This window comes from Armigeres subalbatus, chromosome 1 (assembly GCF_024139115.2).
Source record: "Armigeres subalbatus isolate Guangzhou_Male chromosome 1, GZ_Asu_2, whole genome shotgun sequence".
Classification (NCBI taxonomy): Eukaryota; Metazoa; Arthropoda; class Insecta; order Diptera; family Culicidae; genus Armigeres; species Armigeres subalbatus.
In genome coordinates, this window is record NC_085139.1 from 35,577,578 (window position 1) to 35,604,334 (window position 26,757).

Genomic DNA, 26,757 nt, shown 5'->3' on the forward strand with positions numbered 1-26,757 from the left:
ATGAGGAAGATGTAATTTCCGATATTTATTAGTTACGCTTTTATTCGTATATATAGGTGTATGCGTGTCATGTGTTTTTTTGTGTGCAGTAATGAGTTAAAAGTTGGTTTTTTGCAATACATTTTACTTCTATAACATCATTGTAACACTATCATATAATAGGTATTTTAAGATTTCACATATTTATGAGAACTATCATCGTACTCCCTCTTTTCTCCAGTATTTTAATTATTTTGAGCTTCAATATATTCGTTCCGTTTCAAACATCGGTTTTAGGATTTATATTCTTGCACATCGAAGGATAAATTCAGCAAATGTTCAACGGTTAAAATGTTCCATTCTCTTTAAATATCACCATCATTCAGCATATAATTGAAGTTCGGGCGATTAGCAGCAAAACGGAACAACAAGAAAATGATGAGGAATGCTCACAACTGACGACACACTTTCGAAGGAAAGGAGTGTTTCGAGAAGTTTAACGAGCCGTACACAATTCAATAAGGAAAGATAGAAAAATTGTTTAGTTTTGCATGATTTGATCAATACAATATTTTATAGAAAATAAATTTTCAGAAAATCTTATCATTCAGAAAATGGTTAAAACTAAAAGTAATACTGAAGAGACCCATATTATCAGCATTCCAATTAACCGTTATGTTAATTTTTCACATAGTTAAAGTATCGTTTTAAAATGTTCAAAATCCAATGCTAGATAGAATAGGTACTGAAGAAATTTAGTGAAAAAATGCATGATCCGGGTTTAATAGTTTGTCAAATAAATACTAAAAGATAAATTTGTAAGAAAAAAATCACATTAAGTAGCTCATATACTTGAAAATGGGGTTTCCAATTTTGATAATACCGAAAAGTGCGTTTCGCTTCGTTACCTTACAACCTTTTTAATGCGGTATTTTTTCAGTCATGTTGTGTCTTCGTTTGCTATCTTTTTATAAAATATATTTCGTAATAAATGACATAAATATAAATAATAAAAACATTTTTTTGGAATAAATTTCTATTCTATATGACTTTTCCCTTTGCCGATAGCAGTGCAAAAAACGTAGATGTGTAAACTCATACAAAATCACTATTGAATAGGCTGCTGTATCCAGAAGTGTCTTTTCGGTCTAGAGTTGCAACTGTTGCAGTAATCATCTACACTTCGGCCAGACATACTAATGAGACAGCCAAACTAACGTCTGCTGCCACCCAATCTAACAGTCACAGGAATTGAGGAGATTTAGATTGCGATAGGATTTTACCTTTTACATATTACGTCGTCGACGACAGCGATGCTTAAACTGCGTCCGTTGGGCTCTGGAACTCCGAAAGGGCGTGTACCGGATTCTGGGCCTTCTTCTGCGAAGCTCGTCGCACCTTGGCACGCACCTCCTCGGGTTTCTCCGGGCGTACCAGCGGTTTCTTCTCGGGGGCTTTCATCTTCCAAACCACAATCGGCGACTGGGGAAGGGACAAATGAGTATGATCTCGTAAATATGTGGTCGTATGTTACGGCATTCATGGTACCTATGTTCATACTACGCTTACTGAATCATTCGATATAGGACTTGTTTTGAATTGTCAAGACTAATATTTTAAGACTCAATTTCATGTTAGATTTATATCATTTGATGCAGTGCGCAGTTAGAATGTGGAACTATGTACAGATATACAAAATATTAATATGGATTATAGAACATGAACATCATAGTATGGAATGGAGAAAATGATTTGGCCGCTTAGCGTCCTTTAGCTAGCGGTGAGTGTATATGACTCGGTGTAAGTCTAAATGACCATAATTCTAAAAATACACTATAATTGCTTTGGATTCTAATATGATTATATTTTCAAATAATAATAACTCTCAGATAATAACATGATAATATGTACCTATATCCTTTCTTTTTATTAATTATTTTTGTGAACGTTTTAATGGAAATTGCACAACTTGTAGATGTACAAATATGTCTTTCATTTACTTCCACTATACAAACATTTGTATTGAGTAAATAACTTGATATGGATCCGGTCGGATGAGGTCGTAAACCTCTTACACACCAACAATTATCTCAATTTCCCCGTACTCCGCGGGGGGTACGGGCTACGAGCAAGATTAGATAAGACCCGGTGACCAACTGTTGAACGGTGAAAACAAAGGAGTATTAAAAAACACGATGGACATCGACGACGACGAAGTTTAAGCTGTGGTATCACCAATGCTGAGGGCTGCAAAATGGTGGGTTGACATTAAGGAAGGAGCGCCCAACATAGCTCTGGTCCCCACAAGTTCCTATTTTACGCTTCCACGGGTCGACTGATGCCAAGATATGCGAGAAAGTCAACGCAGCATTTTCGACATTATTAGCAAGTATAGCGTCCCAACGCATACCAGATAGTACGTCGACAATGCTTTGATGATCGGTCTTCTGAAAGTTGTATGACACGTAAGCGGGAAATACATTGAACTCTCTCAGGCTCACCAGGATTCGGACAACGACAACTAAAGGATGGGACGAGATTGACCATGGGAGCTGGAGCTGCGGCGACGAACGACATCTTGCTTGCTCACGAAACATAAATCCAAGCAACGTTGATTCTCATTCGCTACGTGATTGATTTGAGATAGCATCGCCGTGCTGTCGTCATCGAGAAAATGCAACGCACCCGAGTGAAATACTGACCGTTCTCCGTCGGGATAGAGGAAACCATTGTGAGACGGTCTCCACGAAACACCGGAAACATTAAAGTCGCCGATGACAAGAAGCTCATCCACCGCTGCCATACCTAAGTAGTCGACGTCACGTGTTCGATCTGGAGGTATGTACACGGCACAAAGAAAAATGAATTGGATGGACATCCAGGCTCCAAACATTGCCACGCTGTATTTCCAATTAACCTTGCTTTCAAACCACACTGTACTGCAATGAAAACCCCGCCACAGAAGATTTTCTACTATTGTCAGGAGTTCGGTCATACCTATACGCTTCGTATTCAGTACCAAACACTTGGCTCGAGAGAGTGCAATCTTCTAGCCAAGTTACGTTCAGGACAATAACATCGTAGCACTAAACTGATGCTGCTAGACGATAGCTATCTACTTCTGAGTTGATGCCAGCTACGTTTTGGTAGTAAATCAGGAGATCTTCGGTGTTACGATCGATCGACCGGGTTGATGAGGCTGGAATAAAATACTGGGAGATTTCCAATCCACATCTTAACTCAGGGTCAGGACGATTTAGATGAACGCTGGCAGCAGATGACGCGACTGAGATAGAGGGACTGGAAGAATCTCCCGAGAAGCTTACTGCGGTGCGTCCTGGACACTCTGCAGAGGCGACTGGCCAGCAAGCGACGATGGGCGAACAGCAGGAGGGTGTGGAGATATGCGAGATACGTTGTCCAGGATTACAGGAGTTCGGAAGAACCCATTTCTGATACGTGTGTAAACATCCGCAACCGCTATTTCAAATGTGTTTTAAATAAGGAACGGATTTGGCAATCGTTTGGAGATGGCGCAAGGATCATTGTTATGAAAAACGCAGCCCGAATGCGGCTGTGAAATGCATTGGCTACGTTCGACGGTTGCTAATCAGCAACGTCCGTATGTACTTCCGCAATCAGTTAACTACTCAACTGCAGTGGGCCAAAGTATATAAATTCAAAAGATTACATGGGATTTTTTGTTCTAGGCTAGCCTAAATATCTGTTATCTGTGGTTGTACTAATAACCTTCAGGAGATTTAAACGTTCTGACATATTTTCCGTTAGCTCTCTTATACATGTGATCAGGGAAGTTAAAAAAAGAGGCTGCACTCATAACAAAGAGATGAAGTGTCAAAATTGGAACAGCGCATTTGCTGTCAAATCGGTTGTTCCAATCAGGGATGCCAGAAGATATTTTCATATGTCTTCACAGTCGTTTATAAATGTCTTCAAATGTCTTCAATATTAAAATAACGATTCTTAGCGAGAAATTTCAAAATCCAATAGGTTTGTAAATTCAATAATCTCCTTGTTTTACTGATATGGAATAATGTTTATTTTTGTAACATAAAAATTCTTAGAATTCAAGAGAATATTCTCTTTAAAATTATTTAATTTTTTCATGACGAGTTTCCCCTGGATTTTGTACTGGATGTTGTACCAGATAAATTCCTGATGGATCTTCTTTTAACTTCTTTTGGATGGAGCTTCTAATTACTTCGGGAAGTCTCCTGAAGAAATTTCCCGAGGAATTCCTGTTGGAACATCCAAAGAATTTACTGAATAAACTTCCGGAAAAAGTTCAGAAGGAACTTCCGAAGGAATTCTTGGAGGAACTTAAGAAGGAATTCCTGTAGAAACCTGTGAATTCCGGATGTTTTTTTACTGGAGGAATACCTGAAGGATTTTCCTGAAGCAATTTCCGGTGGAATTCTAGAAGAAACTTCTGGAGAAATTCTTGAAGGTAGTTCTGGATGAATTCTTGGATTAGCTTCCTGATGTATTGCTGATATTTCCTCCAGGATTGCTTTCGGAAATACCAGATAAATTTCATAGTATACTTCCGGAGGCATTCTTGGAGAGTCATTCGGCAACTTTCTTAAAGGATCTTCCAGAGGAAGAACTTCCGGAGGGATCCCTTGTGGAGCTTCCGCCGCAATCCCGGGAAATCTTTCGGAAAAAATCCTGGAAGAACTACTGGAGGAATTCGTGAAGGAACAACTGAAGGAGTTCTGGAGAAACTTCTGGAGGATCTTCCAAATTAATTCCTGGAGGATTTTTCGGATAAATCCCTGAAACTTCCGGACAAATTCCTGGAGGGATTACAGAAAGAATACCAGAACGATTTTTTGAAGAAATTCATAGAGGAATTCGCAGAGTAATAACTGGAAGAATGTCCAAAAATATTTCTAGAAGAATAATCAAAGGAATTCAAGGAAAAAATCAACCAAAGCACAGAGAACAGACATACAAGTCCGTTTTCAATCGTGTGTAAGGAATTTAACGGACGTTTTGAAACGCAATACAAGTGGCAATCTCGTGGAGGCGCTGGCATCGCATAGTTTCTCTCATCAAGAAGCTGTCAAAATTTTAGGCGCCACTACCCATCATAAACATAAACAACAGATCCTCCTCCTCACACTGGTTTTGATTCCATATGTGATGTTTCTTTCTCACACTAGCGCAAGCTATTTCTCTGCCATCATGGAGCGCATAGTTTGTTTTGTGACCCTTTCCATTAGCCACAGTCATCGTCACAGCCAGCAGCGAAGCATTAAAAGGATGAAAAGGCCATAATTTGTGCTCACACTTTAAGTTTATTTCGCTGGAAATCAGACAGCATTGAAATTTCATTAAATCAGCTTCACAATTAATTTTCTACTTTTTTCATTGCTACTAATGACATTGATAGAAAATATTTTACGTCTCATAGAAATTGCAATCAATCAGGAGAAAAAAGCTGATGCTGAAATCACAGTAAACTGGACATACTTCAGCAAATCATTTTGCTGTAACTAGAATTCAGATTTTGGTGTGCAAATATATTCATGATTTTTCAATTATTCATGTCCCATCTAGTCTTTCAATTCAGGTTATGTATAGAAATATAACTGAATAACTGTTTTAGAACACTATCTCTCTTCGATAGTAGTTAAAACTATTATAAGCATATAATTTTTCACCAATATGAGAAATGGCTTGAGTTGAAGAAACTCCACTTGAATGTTTGAAGGTACGAAAAAGTGTTTTGCAAAAAATATGTTTTTACCTTGTTGGTTCCATAGTGCCTGAACATCAACAGTTATAACGTGCTGGAAGAGGCGGCAAGCTTGGTATCATTTTGGCGCGCAATGTTTGTTCGATGAAATATGACAGCTAGTACGCATGACGCCATGAAAGACACCTAGCGCCACCAAACGACGTATTGCCACAGTCAGTATTCTAACGTACTTTGATTTACACAGCTTTTTTAGTATAATTCTTGGTATAATTTGTTCTAGCCTGGATGTCTGTTATCTGTGACCAAAGTGTGTAGCAAGTTTCCTCTGAATTTCTTTTAGGTATTTAGATTTTCCTGTAGAAATTTACCTTGAAAATTTTATCCATTTAACACAATTTTATCACATTTAACACGAAATATCCATTTAACACCAGCATAATTTCAATTTCTTAGAATTTTTTATGAAAATTAATTGAGACAATTTTCTTGTGGAAATTAAAAGGGATCTTTTATTGTGGGAATTGTGGAAATCAAGATGAATTTTCCGTTAATTCCGTTTAATTTTCTGGAGGATTTTCTTTATGTCTTTTTTATGGAAATTATTAAATATAAATGTTGTACTGAATTTCCAATTTCAATTCTCTTGAATATAGACAAGAAATTCCTCATAATTTTCATCGGAAATTCTTTTAAAAATTCACAGAAAATTCAAAGAGTTTCCCGTCGAATATTTAGACGAAAGTAACATGGACATAACGAAAATATCAAATGAATTCGTATAAGGGATTTAGAAAAAGATCAGGTTCTAGCTCAACGATTGAATAGATTAGATCAAGTCATAGAAGAGTTCAATATATTTTTGCCGTAAATTATATCGGCCATTGCGTTCCAATGTAATGATCGAAATACCTTTTTACATACACGCCATCGGCATTTTTTTAACCAGCGCCTAACTCCAAGTTAAGTGCGTATGAAGTCTAAAATGCGCTGCATTTATCAGCCAGCTAGTGTGAATGTATTTTTATGATTGAGATTCTAAGCCCCAGACAAAGACTATTATAACTTTTGTATTTTTTTTTTTTGCATAATTTACATATTGTTAGGATTCAGCCAAACCGCACCAAGCGGCTTTTTGACTAACTGATATTTTATTCGATATATTGTTCGCAAAATATATTTGTTCGCAAAAGACAAACGGAAAGTATTTCATGTTAAGTCATGCGTACATTTGTTGTAAGGGATCCTCAGCTATGGCGTTGAACGATGTCCGATGCGATTTTTGACCAAGTAAATCTATTATATGAAACCCTTGGCAAAAAATAGGAAATATTTCATTGGCGCTTGGTGTGATTTGGCTGAACCTCGACCATATAGAAGTCGCAGAATTTATAACTAAGAAATAAAATTACATTTTCTCTCGCTGGCTTATTGATTGTCTTCGAGTATCTTCAAATAAGTAGATAAGTCTTCAAATATTTTGAAAAGTCTTCAAAATTTCTTCACGAAATAAATGTCTTCACAGAGATTCAAATGTCTTCAAATTGAAGACATGTCTTCAAATCTGGCATCTCTGGTTCCAATCGAGCACAAGGTTGATAAAGGTAGGAGTATTGCGTCTATTTGTTTTTAATCCAGGCTCGTTATGTAAAATAGCAACATTGCCAATGACAACAACATTGTCCTCTCTTGTAAATGTTGGGACAAACTCAGCTCGCAACAAGCGTTTGTCTTAAACTGGAACAGAATAGGACAATGATCGCCTGCCGCGGATTTAGAGATGTTTTTAGTTAAATAAGCACCAGTTATCAATGTTTAAACATAAACTTAAACATCTGTTGACATGATTTGTGTTTTACTTCTGATATATAAATTATCGCAGTTTGAAAAGTTCACAATAATTATTTCTCCATGTTTGTTGCAAATAAAATGGAACGCAACATTGTCTTTATCCTCTGCAGATGAGGACAAAGAGTTATTGCTATTCTCTTGCTAAGCAAGCAACACGTTTTTTGCATTTTCAGCGACAATTACAATTACATTGTCCATTAACGCTCCTAGGTATTTGTGTGATTCGAAAATAGAGCTAATAAACCATAGAGGAAGACTGACGCTGTCGTCACTGGCGAAACATCCTTTGCTGGCGCCCTAAATGTCAACGAAGGAAAAATCAGTACGTTTTTTACAGCTGTGTGGGAACACAGAACATGTATGGGAACAAGAACAAAGGGAACCGCAGCGACAATCGTCGTCTATAGTTTATTAGGGTTTCTTACCCCATTCCCGGCCTAACATGCTTACGACTACATTATTTAATTGATATTTATGACAGGAAGCAACTTTTCCTGAATTTTGTGAGCTGTATAATACTGCATTGGGGTTCACTTCTGCTTAAAAAATCGCTATTCGTGCTAAATATCGTTCAAAAAAGCTTTTATTTGATTTAAATTAACGAAGTGCAGCACTCATTTCAGTCATAGCGATTCCCATTCCGGCATACAAAAAACCAGTTCCCGGCCTAAGCAAAATTTCACTCAATCTCTCAACATTTTACTCTCATTCTCTCTCGGGACGGTAGAAAATGCGACGTAAACAAAAATATGCACGTTCCACGACAACAAGATGCCAGATGGTATTATTCATAATCATTTTTATTTGGTTGAGAAGATATATTTACTCATCCAAATATCTTCCCAATACTTAAAATCAATATTTTTTTCACCTTTTGAAATCGAGAGAATTATAAATAACATGATAGCGTCAACGTATTAGACAATTTTCCTATTAACGATGAAGGATCATTTTCATAATCCTGGCCTTTTGGCTGCACGGTCCGGCTAGAAGTTCTTCGGCCGAGGTGAATTTTTGTTCGGTTTGAGAATACTTTTTAAAATGTATTCTAATATGTTTAAATAAGTTCTAGTGAAACGAACAAATAAGAATAATTGAAGTGCGTGTGTTTAGAATTATGGTGTGGTGATTACCAGCTTCAAGCAATGGTTGTATCGAGCTCTGTGACGATTTTCAGGTATAGGTGTTTATTCGATGATACCGTTTTGTAAAAGTGGAAAGAATCACTCCGGCTTAGTGGTGTGGCATTGGAGAGCGAAATTTTGAATTCTACATTTTTATTTTCTACAATTGGATCGATTAGGAGTAAAACAAGTAATAGAAAAATATTGAGTATTGTGAAAAATAAATGGGAGACTTTTTAAAAATTATCAACCATAAACCTACGACTTCCAAACAGTTTAAATCATTAGTTTTCTGTGCAGTGAGCCGGGAACCGGGTCCATAGGCCCAAGTAGTGATTTACCCTATCTCTATTGTTTTGACCAATATTCGGTATCCCCAGAGTGTATGTAATTAAGAGTGGCGACATGTGCCGCATTTGACAGATCTTCTGCTCGTTTGGAACGCGATTTTGTATGGGAATGACAGATAAATTTTGTTCCAATTCTGACAGTGTCGCCACTCTTAATTACATTCACTCTGGGTATCCCCATTATTGATAACTACCTACCGTCGTGCGGCTTCTTTTGACGAATCGGGAGCTACTTTGGACATTTTGAAACAAGAATTGTAACGTAAATTACTATCAAATTGCCATTATTACCATTCGGATATTTTGTTGATAATTGGATACTTACTTTCTGTTTTAAATTTGGTATTTTTATCGCTTAATTTTTTCAGATAATCCAAAATCCAAAGTAGCCCCTGATGTCAAAAAGAAGCCCCGCACGACGGTATTTCAATTGGGCCGTTCAAAAACAAAACTGATTTTAAAATGTTTATACTGAAGTTGAGCTCTGTGCGGGAAGCTTATATGGCACTATGGCAGAATGCCGTGTGGCATAACGACATCTGACATAACGAAGGGTCATTTGGCATAACGATTCTATAACATTCCCCAGAAAACCATACCCCAGAAAACCATTCCCCAGAAAACCGTTCCCCAGAAAACCACTCTCCAGAATGTACCATTCCCCCAGAAAACCATTTCCCAGAATGAAACATTTCCCCGAAAACCATTCCCCAGAATGCACCATATCCCAGAATTTTTTCATACCTTTAAAAAGATTCCTGCAATGAAGAAAAAAGATTTTGGCAACTAAAAAACTAGAATAAAAAGAACGGCTCGGGAAAAAACTACAAAGAAGTACAGTTCAATCTGATATAATAGATTATGTTATACAAAGAGATGCCCTTAGTCTTCAAACTTAGACTAATAAATATTAGCATATGGTCCATGGTTCGCCGTGCGGCGCAGCTTAGTTTTGCTGGTATGACATGACCGCTGGAAGGCTCTGCCACATCGAATTTCGAAATACTGCTTCTGATCCTGCTTATGAGTTGCTTCGTGATTTCGGCCTTTTCACGCTTAAAATGTTCGACTTTTGTCGTACTTTTCCCATGGTCATGGTTCACTTGATAAAGTGTACAATGCGCGCCGCAATACTTCCTGTTTCGACGGCATGTTGTAAGGATTCATTCACATAAAGTAATATTTCGGTGAAAGCATTATTATTGTGAGCCTAAAGCAGTCTTTAAAAAAATGACCTTATTATATTCAAATGTGTGCTTTTCTAGAAGCGTTCAATTATGATTCACCTTATTTCCGGCAAATGCTTATAGTAAGCGGGCATTCATATGTACATGGGACAGTTATGCGTGTAACGGCAGTATTTGTTTTTTTTTTTTAATTTTGTTCAATGAAACTGTAGATTTTTATTAGTGCAGATAAATTCATATTTCAAAAGAAGGCATCATCCACTTGTTTGCTACACTCCGTGCAAACGCGTGATTTGGAAGAAGGCGATTTCAAGCAAATCTCGCTTAACTTTTCGAAAGGACCTAAGTAACATTTTTTTCATGAATTAATTTGAATAGCGCAATCAACAGAAAAACGTGAAAGCTTTTGATTGCAGTACTCAAATTAATTCATGAAAAATATGTTACTTAGGTCCTTTTGAAAAGTTAAGCGAGAAATGTGTGAGTCAAAAAAATGTATCACTCATTTGCCCTTTTCCGAGCAAATGCGCGTTTTAAAAGAAGGAACCATTGACTTAATTGCCTTATTCCGGGCACATGCGTTAGTCCCTATTTGATTCCTCAATCAAGGCACACTTCAAAATAAGAAATTTTTTTCTGTTTTGGGTTGAAGTCAGAATAGACATGACCATATGCTATGCTAAGCCAGAATAGACGTGACCATGCTATGCGACGTGACGCGACATTGCAGTTTGACAGTTCATTGATAATAATTGTTATTCCTTTGCGTAAGTCGCATCGCACATCACGATTAGGGTGCAGACAGAGTAGACGCGAAATGCAATGCGAAACGAAGCGTCCATACGATTTGACAGCTCCTTATTATTGATTGTTATTTCTTTGCGTGCAATTTTCGCGCGACGTCGGGTAGGCGCGTCTACTCTGACAGGAACCTTACTCTGGCGGGCACCTTATGGTCATTATGCCAAAAGGCACATTGTATTTGAAACTATAGTTTCTAATAATTACCACAATGGCCATTGCACATCCAACTCATCAAGAAAAAATGATTTTAATTATGGTCTTGCAATGATGTTTGTAAGAAAACAAGAAAATGAAATCATGTTTATCTATATATTCTGTTTTCTGGGGAACGGTACATTCTGGAGAATGGTTTTCTGGGGAACGGTGCTTTCTGGGGATCGATTTTCTGGGGAATGGTACATTCTGGGAAATATAATTCTGGGGTATGGTTTTCTGGGGAACGGTTTTCTGGGGAATAGTATAGAACCGGCATAACGACCATTTGGCATAATGTGTTGGATACTTCAAGACTATTTGTCATAACGATCATTTGGCACAATCGTTGGGAAGATGCGTCAAATACGGCACGACTATTTGAATATGAATATGATTCCATCTTTAAAAATATGTATTTTCCCGGAAAAAAGAGTAGATGACCCATTCTTCAAAAGTACGCATTTACCAGAAGATTAGGTGATGCCTTCTTCAAAAGTGCGCATTTGCTCCAAATAAGGCAAAATAGTTGATTACCCCTTCTTTAAATGTACGCATTTTCCCGGAATAAGGCAGAAGAGTAAATGTCCCTTTCTTTGAAAGTACGCATTTGTCGGGAATAAAGCAGAAGAGTAGATGATGTTTTCTTTAAAAGTACGCATTTGCCCGGAATAAGGGGAAAGAATAAATTACTTCTTAAAACACGCATGTGCCTAGAATAAGACAAAAAGGCAAATTTAATCAAAACTAATCTTTTAAAGCACGTGTTTGCCTGGAGATATAACTCTAGCCTTTTCCTCATTCACAAGGCGCAATAAGCTGCACGATATTGCAACGGAACCAGGGGATGTCCTTTTTTTTTGTTTTCGTACCAGAAAATTGTTCTACAACTCGATAGTTTGAATAACGTAGTTCGGAAAGAAAATCTTGTAGATATTGAGCCATAATAATGTCCACATGAATCAGCACATATGTCCGTCGATCGTTTTTTCAGTTAGTTTACGAAGCTTTCCCCAGATAATTTTGGAATAAGTACTCGGGTAAGATGCGCCAACGCGTGATTGGGTGGCAGCCAATCAACGCAAGGATGTGCAAGCTGAGGATTAAAGGCCGTTTCTTCAACTATAGCATCATCAACGTGCACTGTCCACACGAAGGGAGCCCGACGACGAGAAAGAAGCGTTCTACGCACAGCTGGAGCAGACATACGATGGATGCCCACTGCGGGACGTCAAAATCGTCATCGGTGACATGAACGCACAGGTAGGAAGGGAGGAAATGTATAGACCGGTCATATCGGACCGGATAGTCTGCACACCGTATCGAATGACAACGGCCAACGATGCATAAACTTCGCTGCCTCCCGCGGAATGGTAGTCCGAAGCACCTTCTTTCCCCGCAAAAATATCCACAAGGCCACATGAGGATCACCTAACCAAGAAACGGAAAACCAAATCGACCACGTTCTAATCGACGGTAAATTCTTCTCCGACATCACGAACGTCCGCACTTACCGCAGTGCAAATATTAAATCCGACCACTACCTCGTTGCAGTATGCCTGCGCTCGAAGTCGGAGTCGGACGCCGCGGCTTAACATTGGGCGACTACAAGACGGTAGACTAGCCCAAAAATACGCGCAGCAGCTGGAAGTGTCACTCCCAACGGAAGAGCAGCTAAGCGCAGCGTCTCTTGAAGATGGGTGGAGAGATATTCGATCCGCCATCGGTAGCACCGCAACCGCTGCACTTGGCACGGTGCCCCCGGATCAGAGAAACGACTGATATGACGGCGAATGTGAGCAGTTAGTAGAAGAGAAGAATGCAGAATGGGCGAGATTGCTGCAACACCGCACGATGGCGAACGAGCACCGATATAAATAGGCGCGGAACAGACAAAACTTGATTTTCCGGAGGAAGCGTCAGCAGGAAGATCGAGACCGTGAAGAGACGGAGCAACTGTGCCGCGCTAATAACACACGAAAATTCTTTGAGAAGTTGAACCGTTCACGTAAGGGCCACGTGCCACAGCCTGATATGTGTAAGGACATAAACGGGAACCTTCTTACGAACGAGCGTGAGGTGATCCAAAGGTGGCGGCAGCACTACGAAGAGCACCTGAATGGCGATGTGGCAGACGAAGATGGCGGTATGGTGATGGACCTGGGGGAACGCGCGAAGGACATAATTCTACCGGCTCCGGATCTCCAGGAAATCCAGGAGATTGGCCGGAAAGCCCCTGGGGATGACCAACTACCAGGAGAGCTATTTAAAAATGGTGGTGAGGCACTGGCTAGAGCGCTGCACTGGGTCATTACCAAGATTTGGGAGGAAGTTTTGCCGCAGGAGTGGATGGAAGGTGTCATGTGTCCCATCTACAAAAAGGGTGATAAGCTGGATTGTAGCAACTACCGTGCAATCACATTGCTGAACGCCGCCTACAAAGTACTCTCCCAAATTTTATGCCGTCGATTAGCACTAATTGCAAGGGAGTTCGTGGGGCAGTACCAGGCGGGTTTTATGGTCGAACGCTCCACCACGGGTCAGGTGTTCGCCATTCGCCAAGTACTGCAGAAATGCCGCGAATACGTGCATCTATTCATCGACTTCAAAGCCGCATATGATACAATCGATCGGGACCAGCTATGGCAGCTAATGCACGAACACGGATTTCCGGATAAATTGACACGGTTGATCAAAGCAACGATGGATCGGGTGATGTGCGTAGTTCGAGTTTCAGGGGCATTCTCGAGTCTCTTCGAAACCCGCAGAGGGTTACGGCAAGGTGATGGTCTTTCGTGTCTGCTATTCAACATCGCTTTAGAAGGGGTAATACGAAGAGCAGGGATTAACATGAGTGGTACAATTTTCAATAAGTCAGTCCAGCTATTTGGCTTCGCCGACGACATAGATATAATGGCACGTAACTTTGAGAAGATGGAGGAAGCCTGCATCAGACTGAAGAGGGAAGCTAAGCGGATCGGACTAGTCATCAACACGTCGAAGACGAAGTACATGATAGGATGAGGTTCAAGAGAAGACAATGTGAGCCACCCACCGCGAGTTTGCATCGGTGGTGACGAAATCGAGGTGGTAGAAGAACTTGTGTACTTGGGCTCACTGGTGACTGCCGAAAATGATACCAGCAGAGAAATAGTGGCTGGAAACGGGGGTCTGATGTTTTGATTGTGTTTTCGTAGTATAGATGCAGTCTCTTTTCTTCTGCTTTTCGTTTATGGAACTGTCAGTGTGGATCGCACCTATCTCTTTTCTTCCCGTGATTATCCTTATGGCTGTCAGTGCGGAATTTTAAATGTTGACTACGAAGCAAACTGTGGTGGAGGTATACAAGTGTCAGTCCCGTGGCTGGAAATCGTACATACTTTGAACTCCGCAAGACGCTCCGATGGAATAGAGTTCGTCGCCGTACCAAACTGACAATCTACAAAACGCTCATTAGACCGGTAGTCCTCTACGGACACGAGAACTGGACGATGCTCGTGGAGGACCAACGCGCACTGGGAGTTTTCGAAAGGAAAGTGCTGCGTACCATCTATGGTGGGGTGCGGACGGCGGAGGCGAATGAACCACGAGTTGCATGAGCTGCTGGGAGATCCACCGGGCAAGGTGGATCGATCAGGTGGAAGATGACTTGCGGACCCTCCGTAGACTGCGTGGTTGGCGACGTGTAGCCATGGACCGAGCCGAATGGAGAAGACTCTTATATACCGCCACTTCGGCCTTAGTCTGAATAAATAATAATAACTCGGGTCAATACTAGCAACGAACTCCTTGAACCGTTTCTGCTGAGATACTTTTTTTATACAATTAAAAATTGTCTCCCTCCGCTTTAGTTTGATTAAATGCTCTATGCTTCCTGCACGGTTGTGCGTGGAGAACGTGCCACACGTTTGCTTTGCCATGCTTGTTCCACTTGACCACCAAAATTTAGGCACGTATTTGTTCTTTTGCCTAGAGCTCTTTACTATAGTATGCTTCGTTTAAGACTGCAGATCGTTGATGTCTTTGATATCCTCGCAGTTGATTTGACCGAAGGTGGTGTTATCTTTGGCGAAGTGAAGTTTTAGTTGAATATCCGAGAGTCGGACAATGATTTCCAGGGCGACATGGTTACCAATTTTATATTCAAAAGTCTGCATTGTGGTATTAGTTGACCAGTTTGGGAGTAACCATTACCAAATCAATAACCGATGAGGATTATTCTTTTTTCGCCAGTATAAACGTCTTATCCAAGGTTTTCGTCGTTGATTAGATCAAACAGTGCTGCACCCTTGTTATCAATGTGACACGGATCCCATGATCCGTGATGGGCGTTGAAGTCTCTCTCTCGTTGAAGATAGCGCGAACGTTGTCCTTCAACTCGAAGTATGATATTTTAGGAGCTACATAAACTGTCACAAGTAAAATATCGGTAGCTACTATGTGGAGAGCAATAACTTTTTTCAAGGTTCTTACATTTACTGAATTTCTTAAAGCTTGGAAGCGTAACTGAGCGTGTTTCAGATTGTTTACTACAGTCCCGCGCCGGGGTACTTATTCAATGTGACGTATGTGATTTGGCAAATAAAGATTCATCCGTCGATTTGTCCAATCTGGTGGCACATCCACGCAAACCAGATAACCGAAGCCGCTCCTACCTGTATGTGGTGATAGTTTGCATAGGAGTGCTATCAGATTAGAGAAATTAACGATTGAACCTTTATTCACAAAATCATTTTATTGGTCTTGACTGCTATTACCGTGATGTGCCCTAATTTCGCGCGCGCCCTAACTTCGCGCATTATAAAATCATTTATTTTTTTCAATTTTTAGGTACCAGTCAAAATTGAAAAATCTGGAGGATTACAAAATATCATTGTTGTCGAATGTTTTTCACGAAAAAATTTGAAAAACAAACTTGGTTTAGTACACCAAATAAAATTATTTCAATTTGATCCTCCCATCGACAGCCATATTTGCTTGTGCTTAGCACAGCGACGAAGAACATGACCCAAGTAAACAAATGATTTTACTGTACAAAACTGGCTACTTTTTGGAAATATTTGTATCCATTATGCTCTGTTGGATATGTTTATTCGTCATTACTATTCAAAAGTGTAAAATTTTATGTATTTTGTGTTTATTTAGACTTTCGCTTTGTGAGCGAAATTTGGTATATGAGAGTAATTATGGTGCCTAACTTCGTTTATTGTTGTTGCGTAGTTTCATTTGCAACATTCTAATGAAACAAAAGCAATATAATACACAAGACAGTTTTACACTGAATAGAACCCGAAAAGTTTATTCCCATACGCTTTTTATCTAATTTTCAGTCGGATAACCACCGACATCGACTAATGTTGACGTGAAAAATCTTATAGATCAGTGCCTGCAATAGCTACCAAATCCGATGTGTAAAATGATGCTAAAATGTGCGATGTGTAAAATGATGCTAAACTTAAAATAAAACTACAGCAGCTTTTTCGATAATGTATATAATATTGAAAATGTCTTGAATAAAAAAACATATATGAAGATGTCCTATGAGATAGAGATAGCGGAATTTAAGACTTTCTTTCATGACGTCTCGAAAATTTAAACTTTTTTATACACCAGCTAAACAATGCTCATACAATGCCTTTTTTCTTAAAATATAGTTTATATTTCAGAAGCAAACGATATTTTAGGAATTATAACTTGTGTCAACTAAAATGCATAAAGTAAAATCTAAGCAAAGCTCCAGGGTCGAAATATAGGCACATACCATTTCGACTAAAGAATGGGTCACTGACGGCTGTCTGATACCGTTATCTGCATATTTTGAACAATGGATGCATGCTTCTATTGGTTAATTGATTATATTTACTCAAACCAATAACGATATTCAATTCCAAACATGAGCAAAGTTAGGAACACTTTTGCGCGAAATTAGGAACTATCCTATTTTCTTGCGCGAAATAAGGAGCATACAACGGTCTCGGATTCATACTCCATTTTTTTTTAAATAGCAGCGAAATTTGCAAGTAAATTTTTTTTGAGAACCTAGAATCCTTCTACTACGTCATGCAGTAGCAAACGTTTCCAAATGACCACTACATGTTTTTTAATGAACGTTTTAACTTTGTCAGATCTTAAGTGCGCGAAATTAGGGTACTTCACGGTAGCATTAAATAAATCGTTAGGACATAATTCGTTTGTTCATGTATCCCAAACAACAATAAACAATGACTTTTATGCATCACAATACTAAATTCTACACCGAATCAATACTTAAACAAGAAATTTTAGAAATAATAACAAAAGCTTGAGAAGAAAAAATAGTGTTGTATGTATCTGATAGATACTTTTTATGATGCCATCTACAGATCGTCTAGTAGCCGTTGATGCAGTCGGTTCGGTGTCGTGTTTATGAGAATCAACTAAGAAAGAACTTCGAAAGCTACACATTCAGATCTTAGAGAAAAGTTCGAGAAAAGGCAAATATACAGACGAATTTTCTAAGCATACACCGATTGAGGGAACAACTTACGTAATTCTGGAGGAACAAGGTTAAACATTCCCGTTGTTACGTAGGTGGGAAATAGAAGAATGTTAGTTGATTAGACACTTGAATTCATTTGAAGAAAGTCGAAGGGCGAGGTGGAGAAGGGCTAACAGTCTAGGTGGAGTCGGAACCAGCGAACTGCGGAAGATACATACCGAAACGGTTCCCTGGCGAGTATATTTGGTAGACGCAACGTAGGAGTACTTCACCGTGTATACCACGGCGTTCATCAGATTCTTAGCCGCTTGGATAAGCGAAGTGGCACTGTCCAGCTGCAACAAAGAAAAGTGAATGCAAACGTCAACGGTAGATTATATCGTTCAACAGAAGAAAATGGAACAAATTTTACAATTACCCCTGATACAATCAGCTCACCGCTGATGTTCTGTACGTCGGCTTTGACCTTTGAGGTGATTTGTATCTGGTGGCAGTAGAGTGCGATGCGCTGCAGGTACGCCAACAGATCCTTCTTGGTGGAACTCTCCGGGCACTGATCGGCGATCTCCCGCGTCAGCTTATCCAGCTTGGTACCCGCCTCGGAGATCTTTTTGGCCGCGTTGATGACATCCATGGTGGTCTTCAGTGGACCACGACCGCTGTAAATATAGTTGAGAACAATCGAAACGTTCTTCGAAGATAAAAAATAAAAACAAGTAACAAACCGTGTAAAGTCCGTCATTTCCATCATGATCATACACATGTGCTTTGCCAGGTAGATGATATCGTTTCCTGTGTCGTCCCACTTGGCCACTTCGGAGTCGAACGTCAACTTCTCGCGACGGAACAACTCCACCTGCTGCATAATCTTCTGTTTGTCTTCTTCGTTCATTTTTCGCATAGCTTCCTGTTAATTGTTTTGAAAGTTATGTTTGCTGTACCGTTTATCAACAAACTACGCAAGAACTTACTCTTGCAGTCGTGATTCCGCTGATGTCCGGATACTCATCGATAGTCTGATCACCAGTGTGTGCGCTCGCTAAACAAAATAAAATCAGTTATTTACTGTTTCTTCTGTGAAAATATGAATAATAAACCAGACCCTGTACCAAACTACAAATTATCAAATCTACAATCCTACTTTCCACTGAATAGACATTCGAATCTTACATCTACTTCTGGTTTCTACGGTCATGTCTTCGACGGGTTCAAACTCGGTATCGGTGTCCAGCTCGTCGGAGCTCTGATGGATGGTGATGGACACATACACATTCGCAGGATTTTACAACGATGATGGTTGTGGTGATTTGAGGATGTGTGACAGGACAAATGATACAAGAAACAAAACGCACAAACGAACAATATGCAAAGAGAAAGAATACAGGCCGTTTTAAAATAATTTACAGTTGTAGAGATGTGATGCTGGTTGCTATAGATAACTTAATACGAAATAATGACACGAATTTTTACACGTCCCGAAAACCTAATGGCGATTTGAAGAATATGAGACTAATTGAATACCAGAAGCAGTACTAGATAAAAAGACACAAGCATAAAAATTGTGGAGACATTTCGCTTTTAATTTTTTCTAATGCTATATCCGCACTACGGCCGAATTACATGTTATTCGCGCTTTGGTGTTATTCGGCCAATAACATGTTTTTCGAAGGTAATATTCCCATACATTTCTGACAGCCGAATAACACCTTTGAATAACATGTTATTGCGAATAACATGATACAACTGATCGAATTTGCTGCTCGACTGAAGGCCGAAGGCCCTGCGCATGTTTTCTTGCATTCAAGTGGTTGGTCATTTCACGTGTCCAATTGGATTATACGGCAATGTCATTTTTGATTTCCTATTCGTTTTCTATCGGATTCTTCAATCAGCTGTGTAGAACAACGGAGCTGAAAATTGGCAAGGTATACTTCATGATGGACTGTCGCATTTCATATTTAATACAGTCAAACCTCCATGAGTCGATATTGAAGGGACCATCGACTCATGGAAATATCGAGATGGGGAATAGCAAATCTTTGGAAAGCCGTTTGAAGGGACCATCACAGTAACCCAGAAAATATTTTTTAATATGGCATAATTTGCTTCCATGAGTCGATATCGAGTCATAGAACATCGACTCATGGAGGTTTGACTGTATTCAATATTTAATATTTAATGTTTAATATTTAATATTCAATATTTAATATTTAATACTCAAAATTTAATATTTATAAATATTTAATATAAAATATTGAATATTAAATATTAAATTCTAAATATTAAATATTAAATACGAAATATTAAGTATCAAGTATTAAATATTAAATATTAAATATTAAATATTATATATTAAATATTAAATATAAAATATGTAATTGATATTAAATGTTAAATAATTAATATTAAATATTAAATATTTATTATAAAATATTGAAAATTAAATACTAAATACAGTCGCGATTCGCTGGTTGGGCCACGACCTCGGCCCAACTAACGAATCCGGTTTTTTAGTTGGGCCAACTGACAGCCATTTGAATACGTGTATTTCGACTTAAACATCACAAATGATGTCCAGTGACGCCCAGTCCCGTTTTCCGTGTTTACATTGAATTTTGACGTACAGTTGCTTTTTAGTTGGGCCATGACCCAACCAGCGGAGGCCCAACTAAAAAGTGACCCAAGTATTAAAATCCCAACCAGCGAATTTCGACTGTATTCAATATTAAATATTAAATGTTCATTCGTTCAACATAATATGATCTGTAAATTTAATACAACAAAAGCTGTTGACAAATGTCTCATTTCATATAAAAATATTTACAGGATTGGATGAAAAAAATACATGCAAACATTTTTTAGAATTCCATTTTGATAAAATAAATTAAAATACACATACATGTGGATCATAACTACATATCTTCTAACTAAGGGGCCGTACACTAATTACGTAAGCATTTTTTCTGGGGTTTTCAATCCCCCCTGCCCCATGTAAGATTTTTCCAAGATAAATCATTTTATATTTATATGGAGCGTAAGAAAATAGCAGACTCCCCCTCTCCCCATAAGTGCTTACGTAATTAGTGTACGACCCCTAAACAATAGTCAAAATAGTTAATTGTAAGTTCGAGAAATCATCCTGGCGACATGTTTTATGTCTCTAGAGTGTAAAACAAAACATTTTGAAAAACCAAACAAATATCAAAAAATTACATGTTATCAGAAAGTCGTGAGAATGTAATACAAAACATCTTCTATCAATCAATAAGCTGTATGTTTAACAGAAACCTTTTCACAACTTACTTCAAACACGTTATACATCAATTTTTAAATTCGGTATTACTTGGGAAACTTTCATAAATAATTTTAAAATTCATAAAAAAATAAAGCTAGATTAAAAGTGAATTGAATCCATGGTTAATAAAAACAAGAATAGATTTTCAGATTGCTTACATTTTATTTGAACCGTCTAATTCATATTAAGTTGAATATATTTAGCCCTTAAACTATCTGCCTTCAACTGAATGCGTAGGACTGCGAATCCAGAGTTAACAAGTTTTAATTTTAGGTTAAGTCTACACTACCAAAAATCCACACATATTTATTGGCAAAAATCCATAGATTTTACTTATGATGTATAACAGCGCACACATAATCATTCTCCACGCGAACTACTTATAAAATATATATCCAAATAAACTTTATGTGTGGTCTCGAATTAGCAATTATATAATTTATGTGTGGTTCTATATCGATTATATTAGGGTGGAGCTATTGCAAAAATCTATAACGGCGACACATATATCTTATATAGATATTTTTGGCAGTGTAGTATGTTTTCGGGTGGAAAATAATCTCGATTGCTTGGGCATAATGTATCCATTGTACTTGCCAAACAGGACATACACTTATGAAATGGCGGGCATAGAAAAGCTTTCAAATTTTAACTGAGAAAATGGTGAAGGATACCAAGTTGAAAAACGCGCCAGGTTCCACTTGGAATGTAGACCCGTAGAAGAAGAAAAAGAAGAAGAAGTGAATGCGTTTGAATATCTTTATTTCGTTTGAATCATTTTACTCTAGTATCTATTTTAGTTAGTAGTACTCCACGATCCCTTCCTAGCGAAACACAACAACGTAGTTCCGTGCCTGGCCTCGTTCACCTAAGTTGAGATATAAATGGAATGTGATGAATGGTTTTAGCTGATTTTGGCAACTAATACCATCTCCTATGATGATGATTACGTGCGATATCATCCTGCGTTGTTTAATTGTTATTTTATTATAAAAATTGGAAGTTACTTCGTGGGCGAAACGACGGTGGGTTTCTTACTCTTAAAACCAATTATAATACTATCACTACCGGCAACTTGTGGTTTTCCGATTGGTGACCTTTTGAGCAAAACTGGATCTACAAAATAGGTTCAGAATAATCCGATCAACGATACAACCAAATAGGGGAGGACAACCAACACTGATGATACTTCCCATTGGGTCCAAGGACTAGACGCATCTAAATACATAAAATTATTATCGTCAGTAACATTATTTCGAAAATTTCAAATTGCATAATAAACTGTTTCGGACTTACCCCAGTAAAAAGCCGTCGGTCGCTTCAAACGATAGCACTGAATATTTTTGGAATTTCCACCGTAGTTCTCGAGTTAGTTCGGGTTCCAGGAATCCTGTTTCTCGCGCTGAAGTTGTTCCATGAATTCCATTGTCACACTGTTTTGGCGATACAATTTTGTTTAACTTGAATTCACGTTGGCTCGTCTTGCAGCTGCTAAACATTGTATTATTTCTGATCCATCTTGACCTTCCAGGCTCCATTGATGCATTCTGCCTGTGTAATATTTATGAAATCCTCGACTTCACATCCCGTTCACCGGTGACGAAACCTAAGACAAACAATACACACTATTTTATATAGAAAGCAACATCAGTAAAAAAGCTAATGAAATTACCTACTTGTAACCTACTTGCAAAATAAAATTTAAACGAAGCACACAAATACTTCTGGCTTTTTAGCGCACACTAATCACTATCTGTTTCATCCCATACTGAACTCACGCCTTCGGAGTTTGGTCCGCTTCTTGCAATTACGAAGAAAATAGCAAATTAATAAATCCCATTACCGCTAAACAGTTCTTTAATCGCAAACAGAAATTGTTTAATAATAATTGTTTAATAATTGTTTAATAATAATTGAATTCTAATTTGAAGAATCTCGCTGCATATTTGTAAACAAACAACAAACTGCTCGAAAAAAATTGGCGCTTGACACATGCTGTCAGCTGTCAAATAGTATTACCTAAAATGCTAGTGCGAACGCTTTTGTTATTCAGAAGTAACACCTTCGAATAACATGTTATTCAGCTGTAATCTGAACAAGGCATAAGGCTAGAGATAGAAATGTTTTACCGGGAAATGTCATTCAACCCATTCAAATTAAAACAGATAACATTTATACTCTGGGGTCCAGTCTTGATTCGAGACCCGATAGGCTTACATTTGCTTCTGGTTTCCAGTGTGTACTGCTCGTCTTCAATATCTTCCGGATCCAGATCTTCTTCATCCTTCGAAGCAATACGTGATACAATAGAAATTCGTGTTATTCCGTAATTTCAGTAACATCTTTGGAGGCAACTTAATAAAAAAAAAACAATAAAATACCACCCAGCTTACCCTGTTCATGAGCACAGCTCGTCGAATTTCCCGCACTCCGTCGTACACCAGCCGGCTGGCGTCGATAAAATCGTTCTCATCCACATCTTTAGCCGAGTTGGAAGACAACGCATCGACAGCTACGTCCACGCGCTGTGCAAACTTGGACATGACCTGATCCCGCAGGACTTTAACCGCCTCTAGTACCCGCTTGGTGTAGATGCACGGTTCGTAATTATCCATTTCCGCTTCGACGACGTTGCAAACACGAGCCGACCGTCCCTGGATGGCACCGGCCGTGTTTCGTAAGTCTAATGCATCCCCTTCCTGCAGCGCCAGAACGCACTTGTTCACATCCTCCAAGATGTGATTCTCCGACACAGCCAAAAAGTCGTCAATCGTAGTGATATCATCGACCGCTTCTGTCAAAATACGGACTTGGTTTTCCCAGGCTTGCCGATAAGCTTCCATGTTTTCCTGAGCGACCTTCGAATTGGGCCTTGCGCACAAGATCAAGGCGGCGTTGATAACTTGCGGACACAAAGTCTCAATTTGAGCTGCCGCATAGCGGACCATTTTCACCCCATCCTCATTGTTCGACATGCTGCACACTAAGTTGGCCACCTCAACCAACTTTTCGGCATGTTTCGTAAACGTTTCGGCGCGCTCATGCACCTTTTTCTCGTTTCCTGAACGAGCCGCGTCGATCAAATCCAGTAACGGCATGTTAGTTTCCAAAAACGAATCCGAAACATGATCAACAACTGCCTTACGCAACTGCCGTCGCAGATCCTTTGTCTTGCGATACATTTGACCGATGGCGCGCTCCAACTCCGGCGTACGTTCCTTAGTTCCCATCTGAAAACAAAAATATTCAATCGTTTTCCTCTTGATCAGTATTACACCTTGTTACTCACATTTGACATGTATTCCGAAAGCAAATCCTGCAGCGCCTGACGAACCGCATTGCATTCCGCGACAATTCTTTCCCGCCGCTCATCTCTGGTACAATCTGCGTCGGCCATCAGTGCGGCAGCGCTGATAATACTCTCCAATCGTTCCTCCAATGATGGCCGCGAACGAACCTCGTTGTACGCCAACGGATCCATAATGATTCCTTCATCAAAATCATCCAAAGCTGCAGCCAATTCTCCGGCGCCGACGTAAATATCCTGTGGTGAAGTGGCCTTTCCCTGGGCGACGTCACTGATCGTATTCACTGCTTCACAGACTTGTTTCAAGATATGGTCCCGATTGACCTTGGCCAGATCCAGCTCCGGATGACGAACATAAACCTTGGATGCAGTCAACAGCATAGTCGAATGCTTCTTCAGAACGGCCCGAGCTGCTGCTAAATCATCTCGCAGTTGAGGGTCCTTCAACTCCTGCTGTCTCTTGGCGGCCTGTTTGATAAGCTCGTTTGCGTTTCTTCCGAACTGGCGCATATTATTCATTAGCTCGTCCTGTGAGGAAGCATTCCGCAACTTATCGAGATCGTCCTCCACAACATGCAGCGATTTCAACAGCAAGTGCACATCAACCATGTCAGCGAGAATCAACAAACGTGTGACCGCCGACAGCAGATTCCTCGCCGCTCGAACCATATTGCCTCTCTTCAATGAACTGCACGGATCTTCGGAAAATTCGCGAGCTGCAATACTCATCGCCGAGCCGGTCTTGCGAACCTCGTCCACCGCCGACAGCATTTCTTGTGTAATATCGGGATTTTCGTAAGCGATTTGCTCGCCACGTTCGATGAATATATCCGTTGCCTTTTCGACGGCAGCTACCAACGCACTGGCGCGTTTTGATTTTCCTAAAACAATTCAAACATTTTAGTCATTTTTAACATTTCAATACCAAATCTTTGTTTCGTGTAACTCAAAAAAAAAACTACTTATGCATAACTTAAAACTGGCTTAAGACCGAAGAGGAGCTGAAAAAATCGGTCCATAGGAATTTTTTCTTTACTTCACTAAGGACTCAAACCAGATTCATACGTCTGGATAAGCAATGCTTGGTGAAGGGTTTGGCTTTCAAGAGAATTTGAAATACTAATTAAAACACATTTTCTCTGTTTTAACAACTCCTTGACCCGATATAAGGTATGTATATACTAACTGGTTATCGTTAAAAATAAACAAACAATTAAAATTCCTTACAGCTAACAAAGGATTACAAAGAATATTTTTCAATCCAGTTAATTTTTCCATCGCAACTCACCTTTCTTCTTTTTGCTGGGGCCCTTGGTATTGACCAGGGTCGTCACCTGCAGCACCAGCGGTTCCAGCGTTTTCTCCACGGACATCGTGCGAATTTCGAGATTTTTCGGATCCCATTTCAGGGCCACTTGACCGAAATCCGACAGAGTGCCCATTTTGCTTCCCTGTCTAGATGATGAGTCACCAAATCGCAATGATTCTCGCCCCTAACCGATGAAGTGGATCGATCCAGTCAGTGGTCAAAAGTCGACTGTTTGGTAAACAAATCACCAACACACTGACACCCAGCCCCGTATCGAATTTCGCCACAAAGGTCTGCAATCCAGTTTTCCAGCAAAGGAAAGAAAACTAAGAAGCCCAAAACACAAATTTTTAATTCACTTTTTCCCTCCCAAAAATCACTTATTTTCACGGAGCTTCACTTTTTCTGTGTACCACCGATTTTTCTCCACAGTTCAGAAATATTTTGAATTACTTTAAAGCGAAATTTATCGCCGAATTTTGCAAAAACTTCGAGGGTGTGACAGACTGTGCTGCCTTTGGGACGTTTTTCTTGATGACTTCGAAAATGTTTTCTGATTTGCGACTGGACTGGAATTTTCCCGTGCAGCCCATGCAGCAGATTGCTTCCAAAAATGATTGCTTAATCGTCTTAATCAGACGATATTAAGCGTTATGTGCATTATGTCAAGCGTTACGCGGAGGGAATTCTCGCGTTACATTCCAAAAAATCCTATCCCGTTTTCTGCGATTGGTAAATGGTGGCTAGTGTGTGTGTAAAACCAATCGTTCACTCTATTAATATTTATTAAATTGATTATGTACCCAGCTTTCCACGCTCGGTAATGGCGGCTTGTCGGTGTGTAATAATCAATCGGTCATTGTACTTTTTGACACTAGCTGGAAGAACTGGCGTTCCTGGATGAAAGGAAGGAAAGGACTTTTCGCCAGTGAGTTTTTCTTCAGCTACACTACTAAAAATCCACACATATTTATTGGCAAAAATCCATAGATATAACTTATGATGTATAAAGGCGCACACATAACCATTCTCCACGCGAACTACTAATAAAATATAAATCCAAATAAACTTAATGTGTGGTCTCGAATTAGCAATTATCTAATTTATGTGTGGTTCTATATCGATTATATTAGGGTGAAGCTATTGCAAAAATTTATAA

General features: G+C 39.2%; 1 protein-coding gene and 1 long non-coding RNA gene across 6 annotated transcripts; both read right to left on the bottom strand.

Moving 5' to 3' along the window:
- Window positions 1-15: 15 nt before the first annotated feature.
- On the bottom strand, window positions 16-26,146 carry LOC134224236 (catenin alpha). Of its 4 annotated transcripts, none has more exons than XM_062703566.1 (9): window positions 25,578-26,146; window positions 24,272-25,170; window positions 23,376-24,212; window positions 18,858-18,930; window positions 18,659-18,726; window positions 18,413-18,594; window positions 18,106-18,346; window positions 17,906-18,022; window positions 16-1,461 (listed from the first exon to the last, which is right to left on the bottom strand). In XM_062703566.1, the coding sequence occupies exons 1-9, from the start codon at window positions 25,729-25,731 to the stop codon at window positions 1,297-1,299; spliced, it is 2,736 nt and encodes a 911-aa protein (XP_062559550.1). In that variant the 5' UTR covers window positions 25,732-26,146; the 3' UTR covers window positions 16-1,296. The 4 variants fall into 4 exon arrangements, with proteins under 4 accessions (XP_062559550.1, XP_062559541.1, XP_062559562.1 ...); XM_062703557.1 differs by having other exon boundaries at window positions 18,100-18,346; XM_062703578.1 differs by lacking the exon at window positions 18,858-18,930 and adding an exon at window positions 23,200-23,266.
- LOC134224259 (uncharacterized) lies at window positions 21,728-23,193 on the bottom strand. Of its 2 annotated transcripts, XR_009982883.1 has the most exons (3): window positions 22,659-23,193; window positions 22,279-22,607; window positions 21,728-22,200 (listed from the first exon to the last, which is right to left on the bottom strand). It is a non-coding gene; the product is annotated as an uncharacterized LOC134224259 (long non-coding RNA). The 2 variants fall into 2 exon arrangements; XR_009982882.1 differs by having other exon boundaries at window positions 22,279-23,193.
- Window positions 26,147-26,757: the final 611 nt, after the last annotated feature.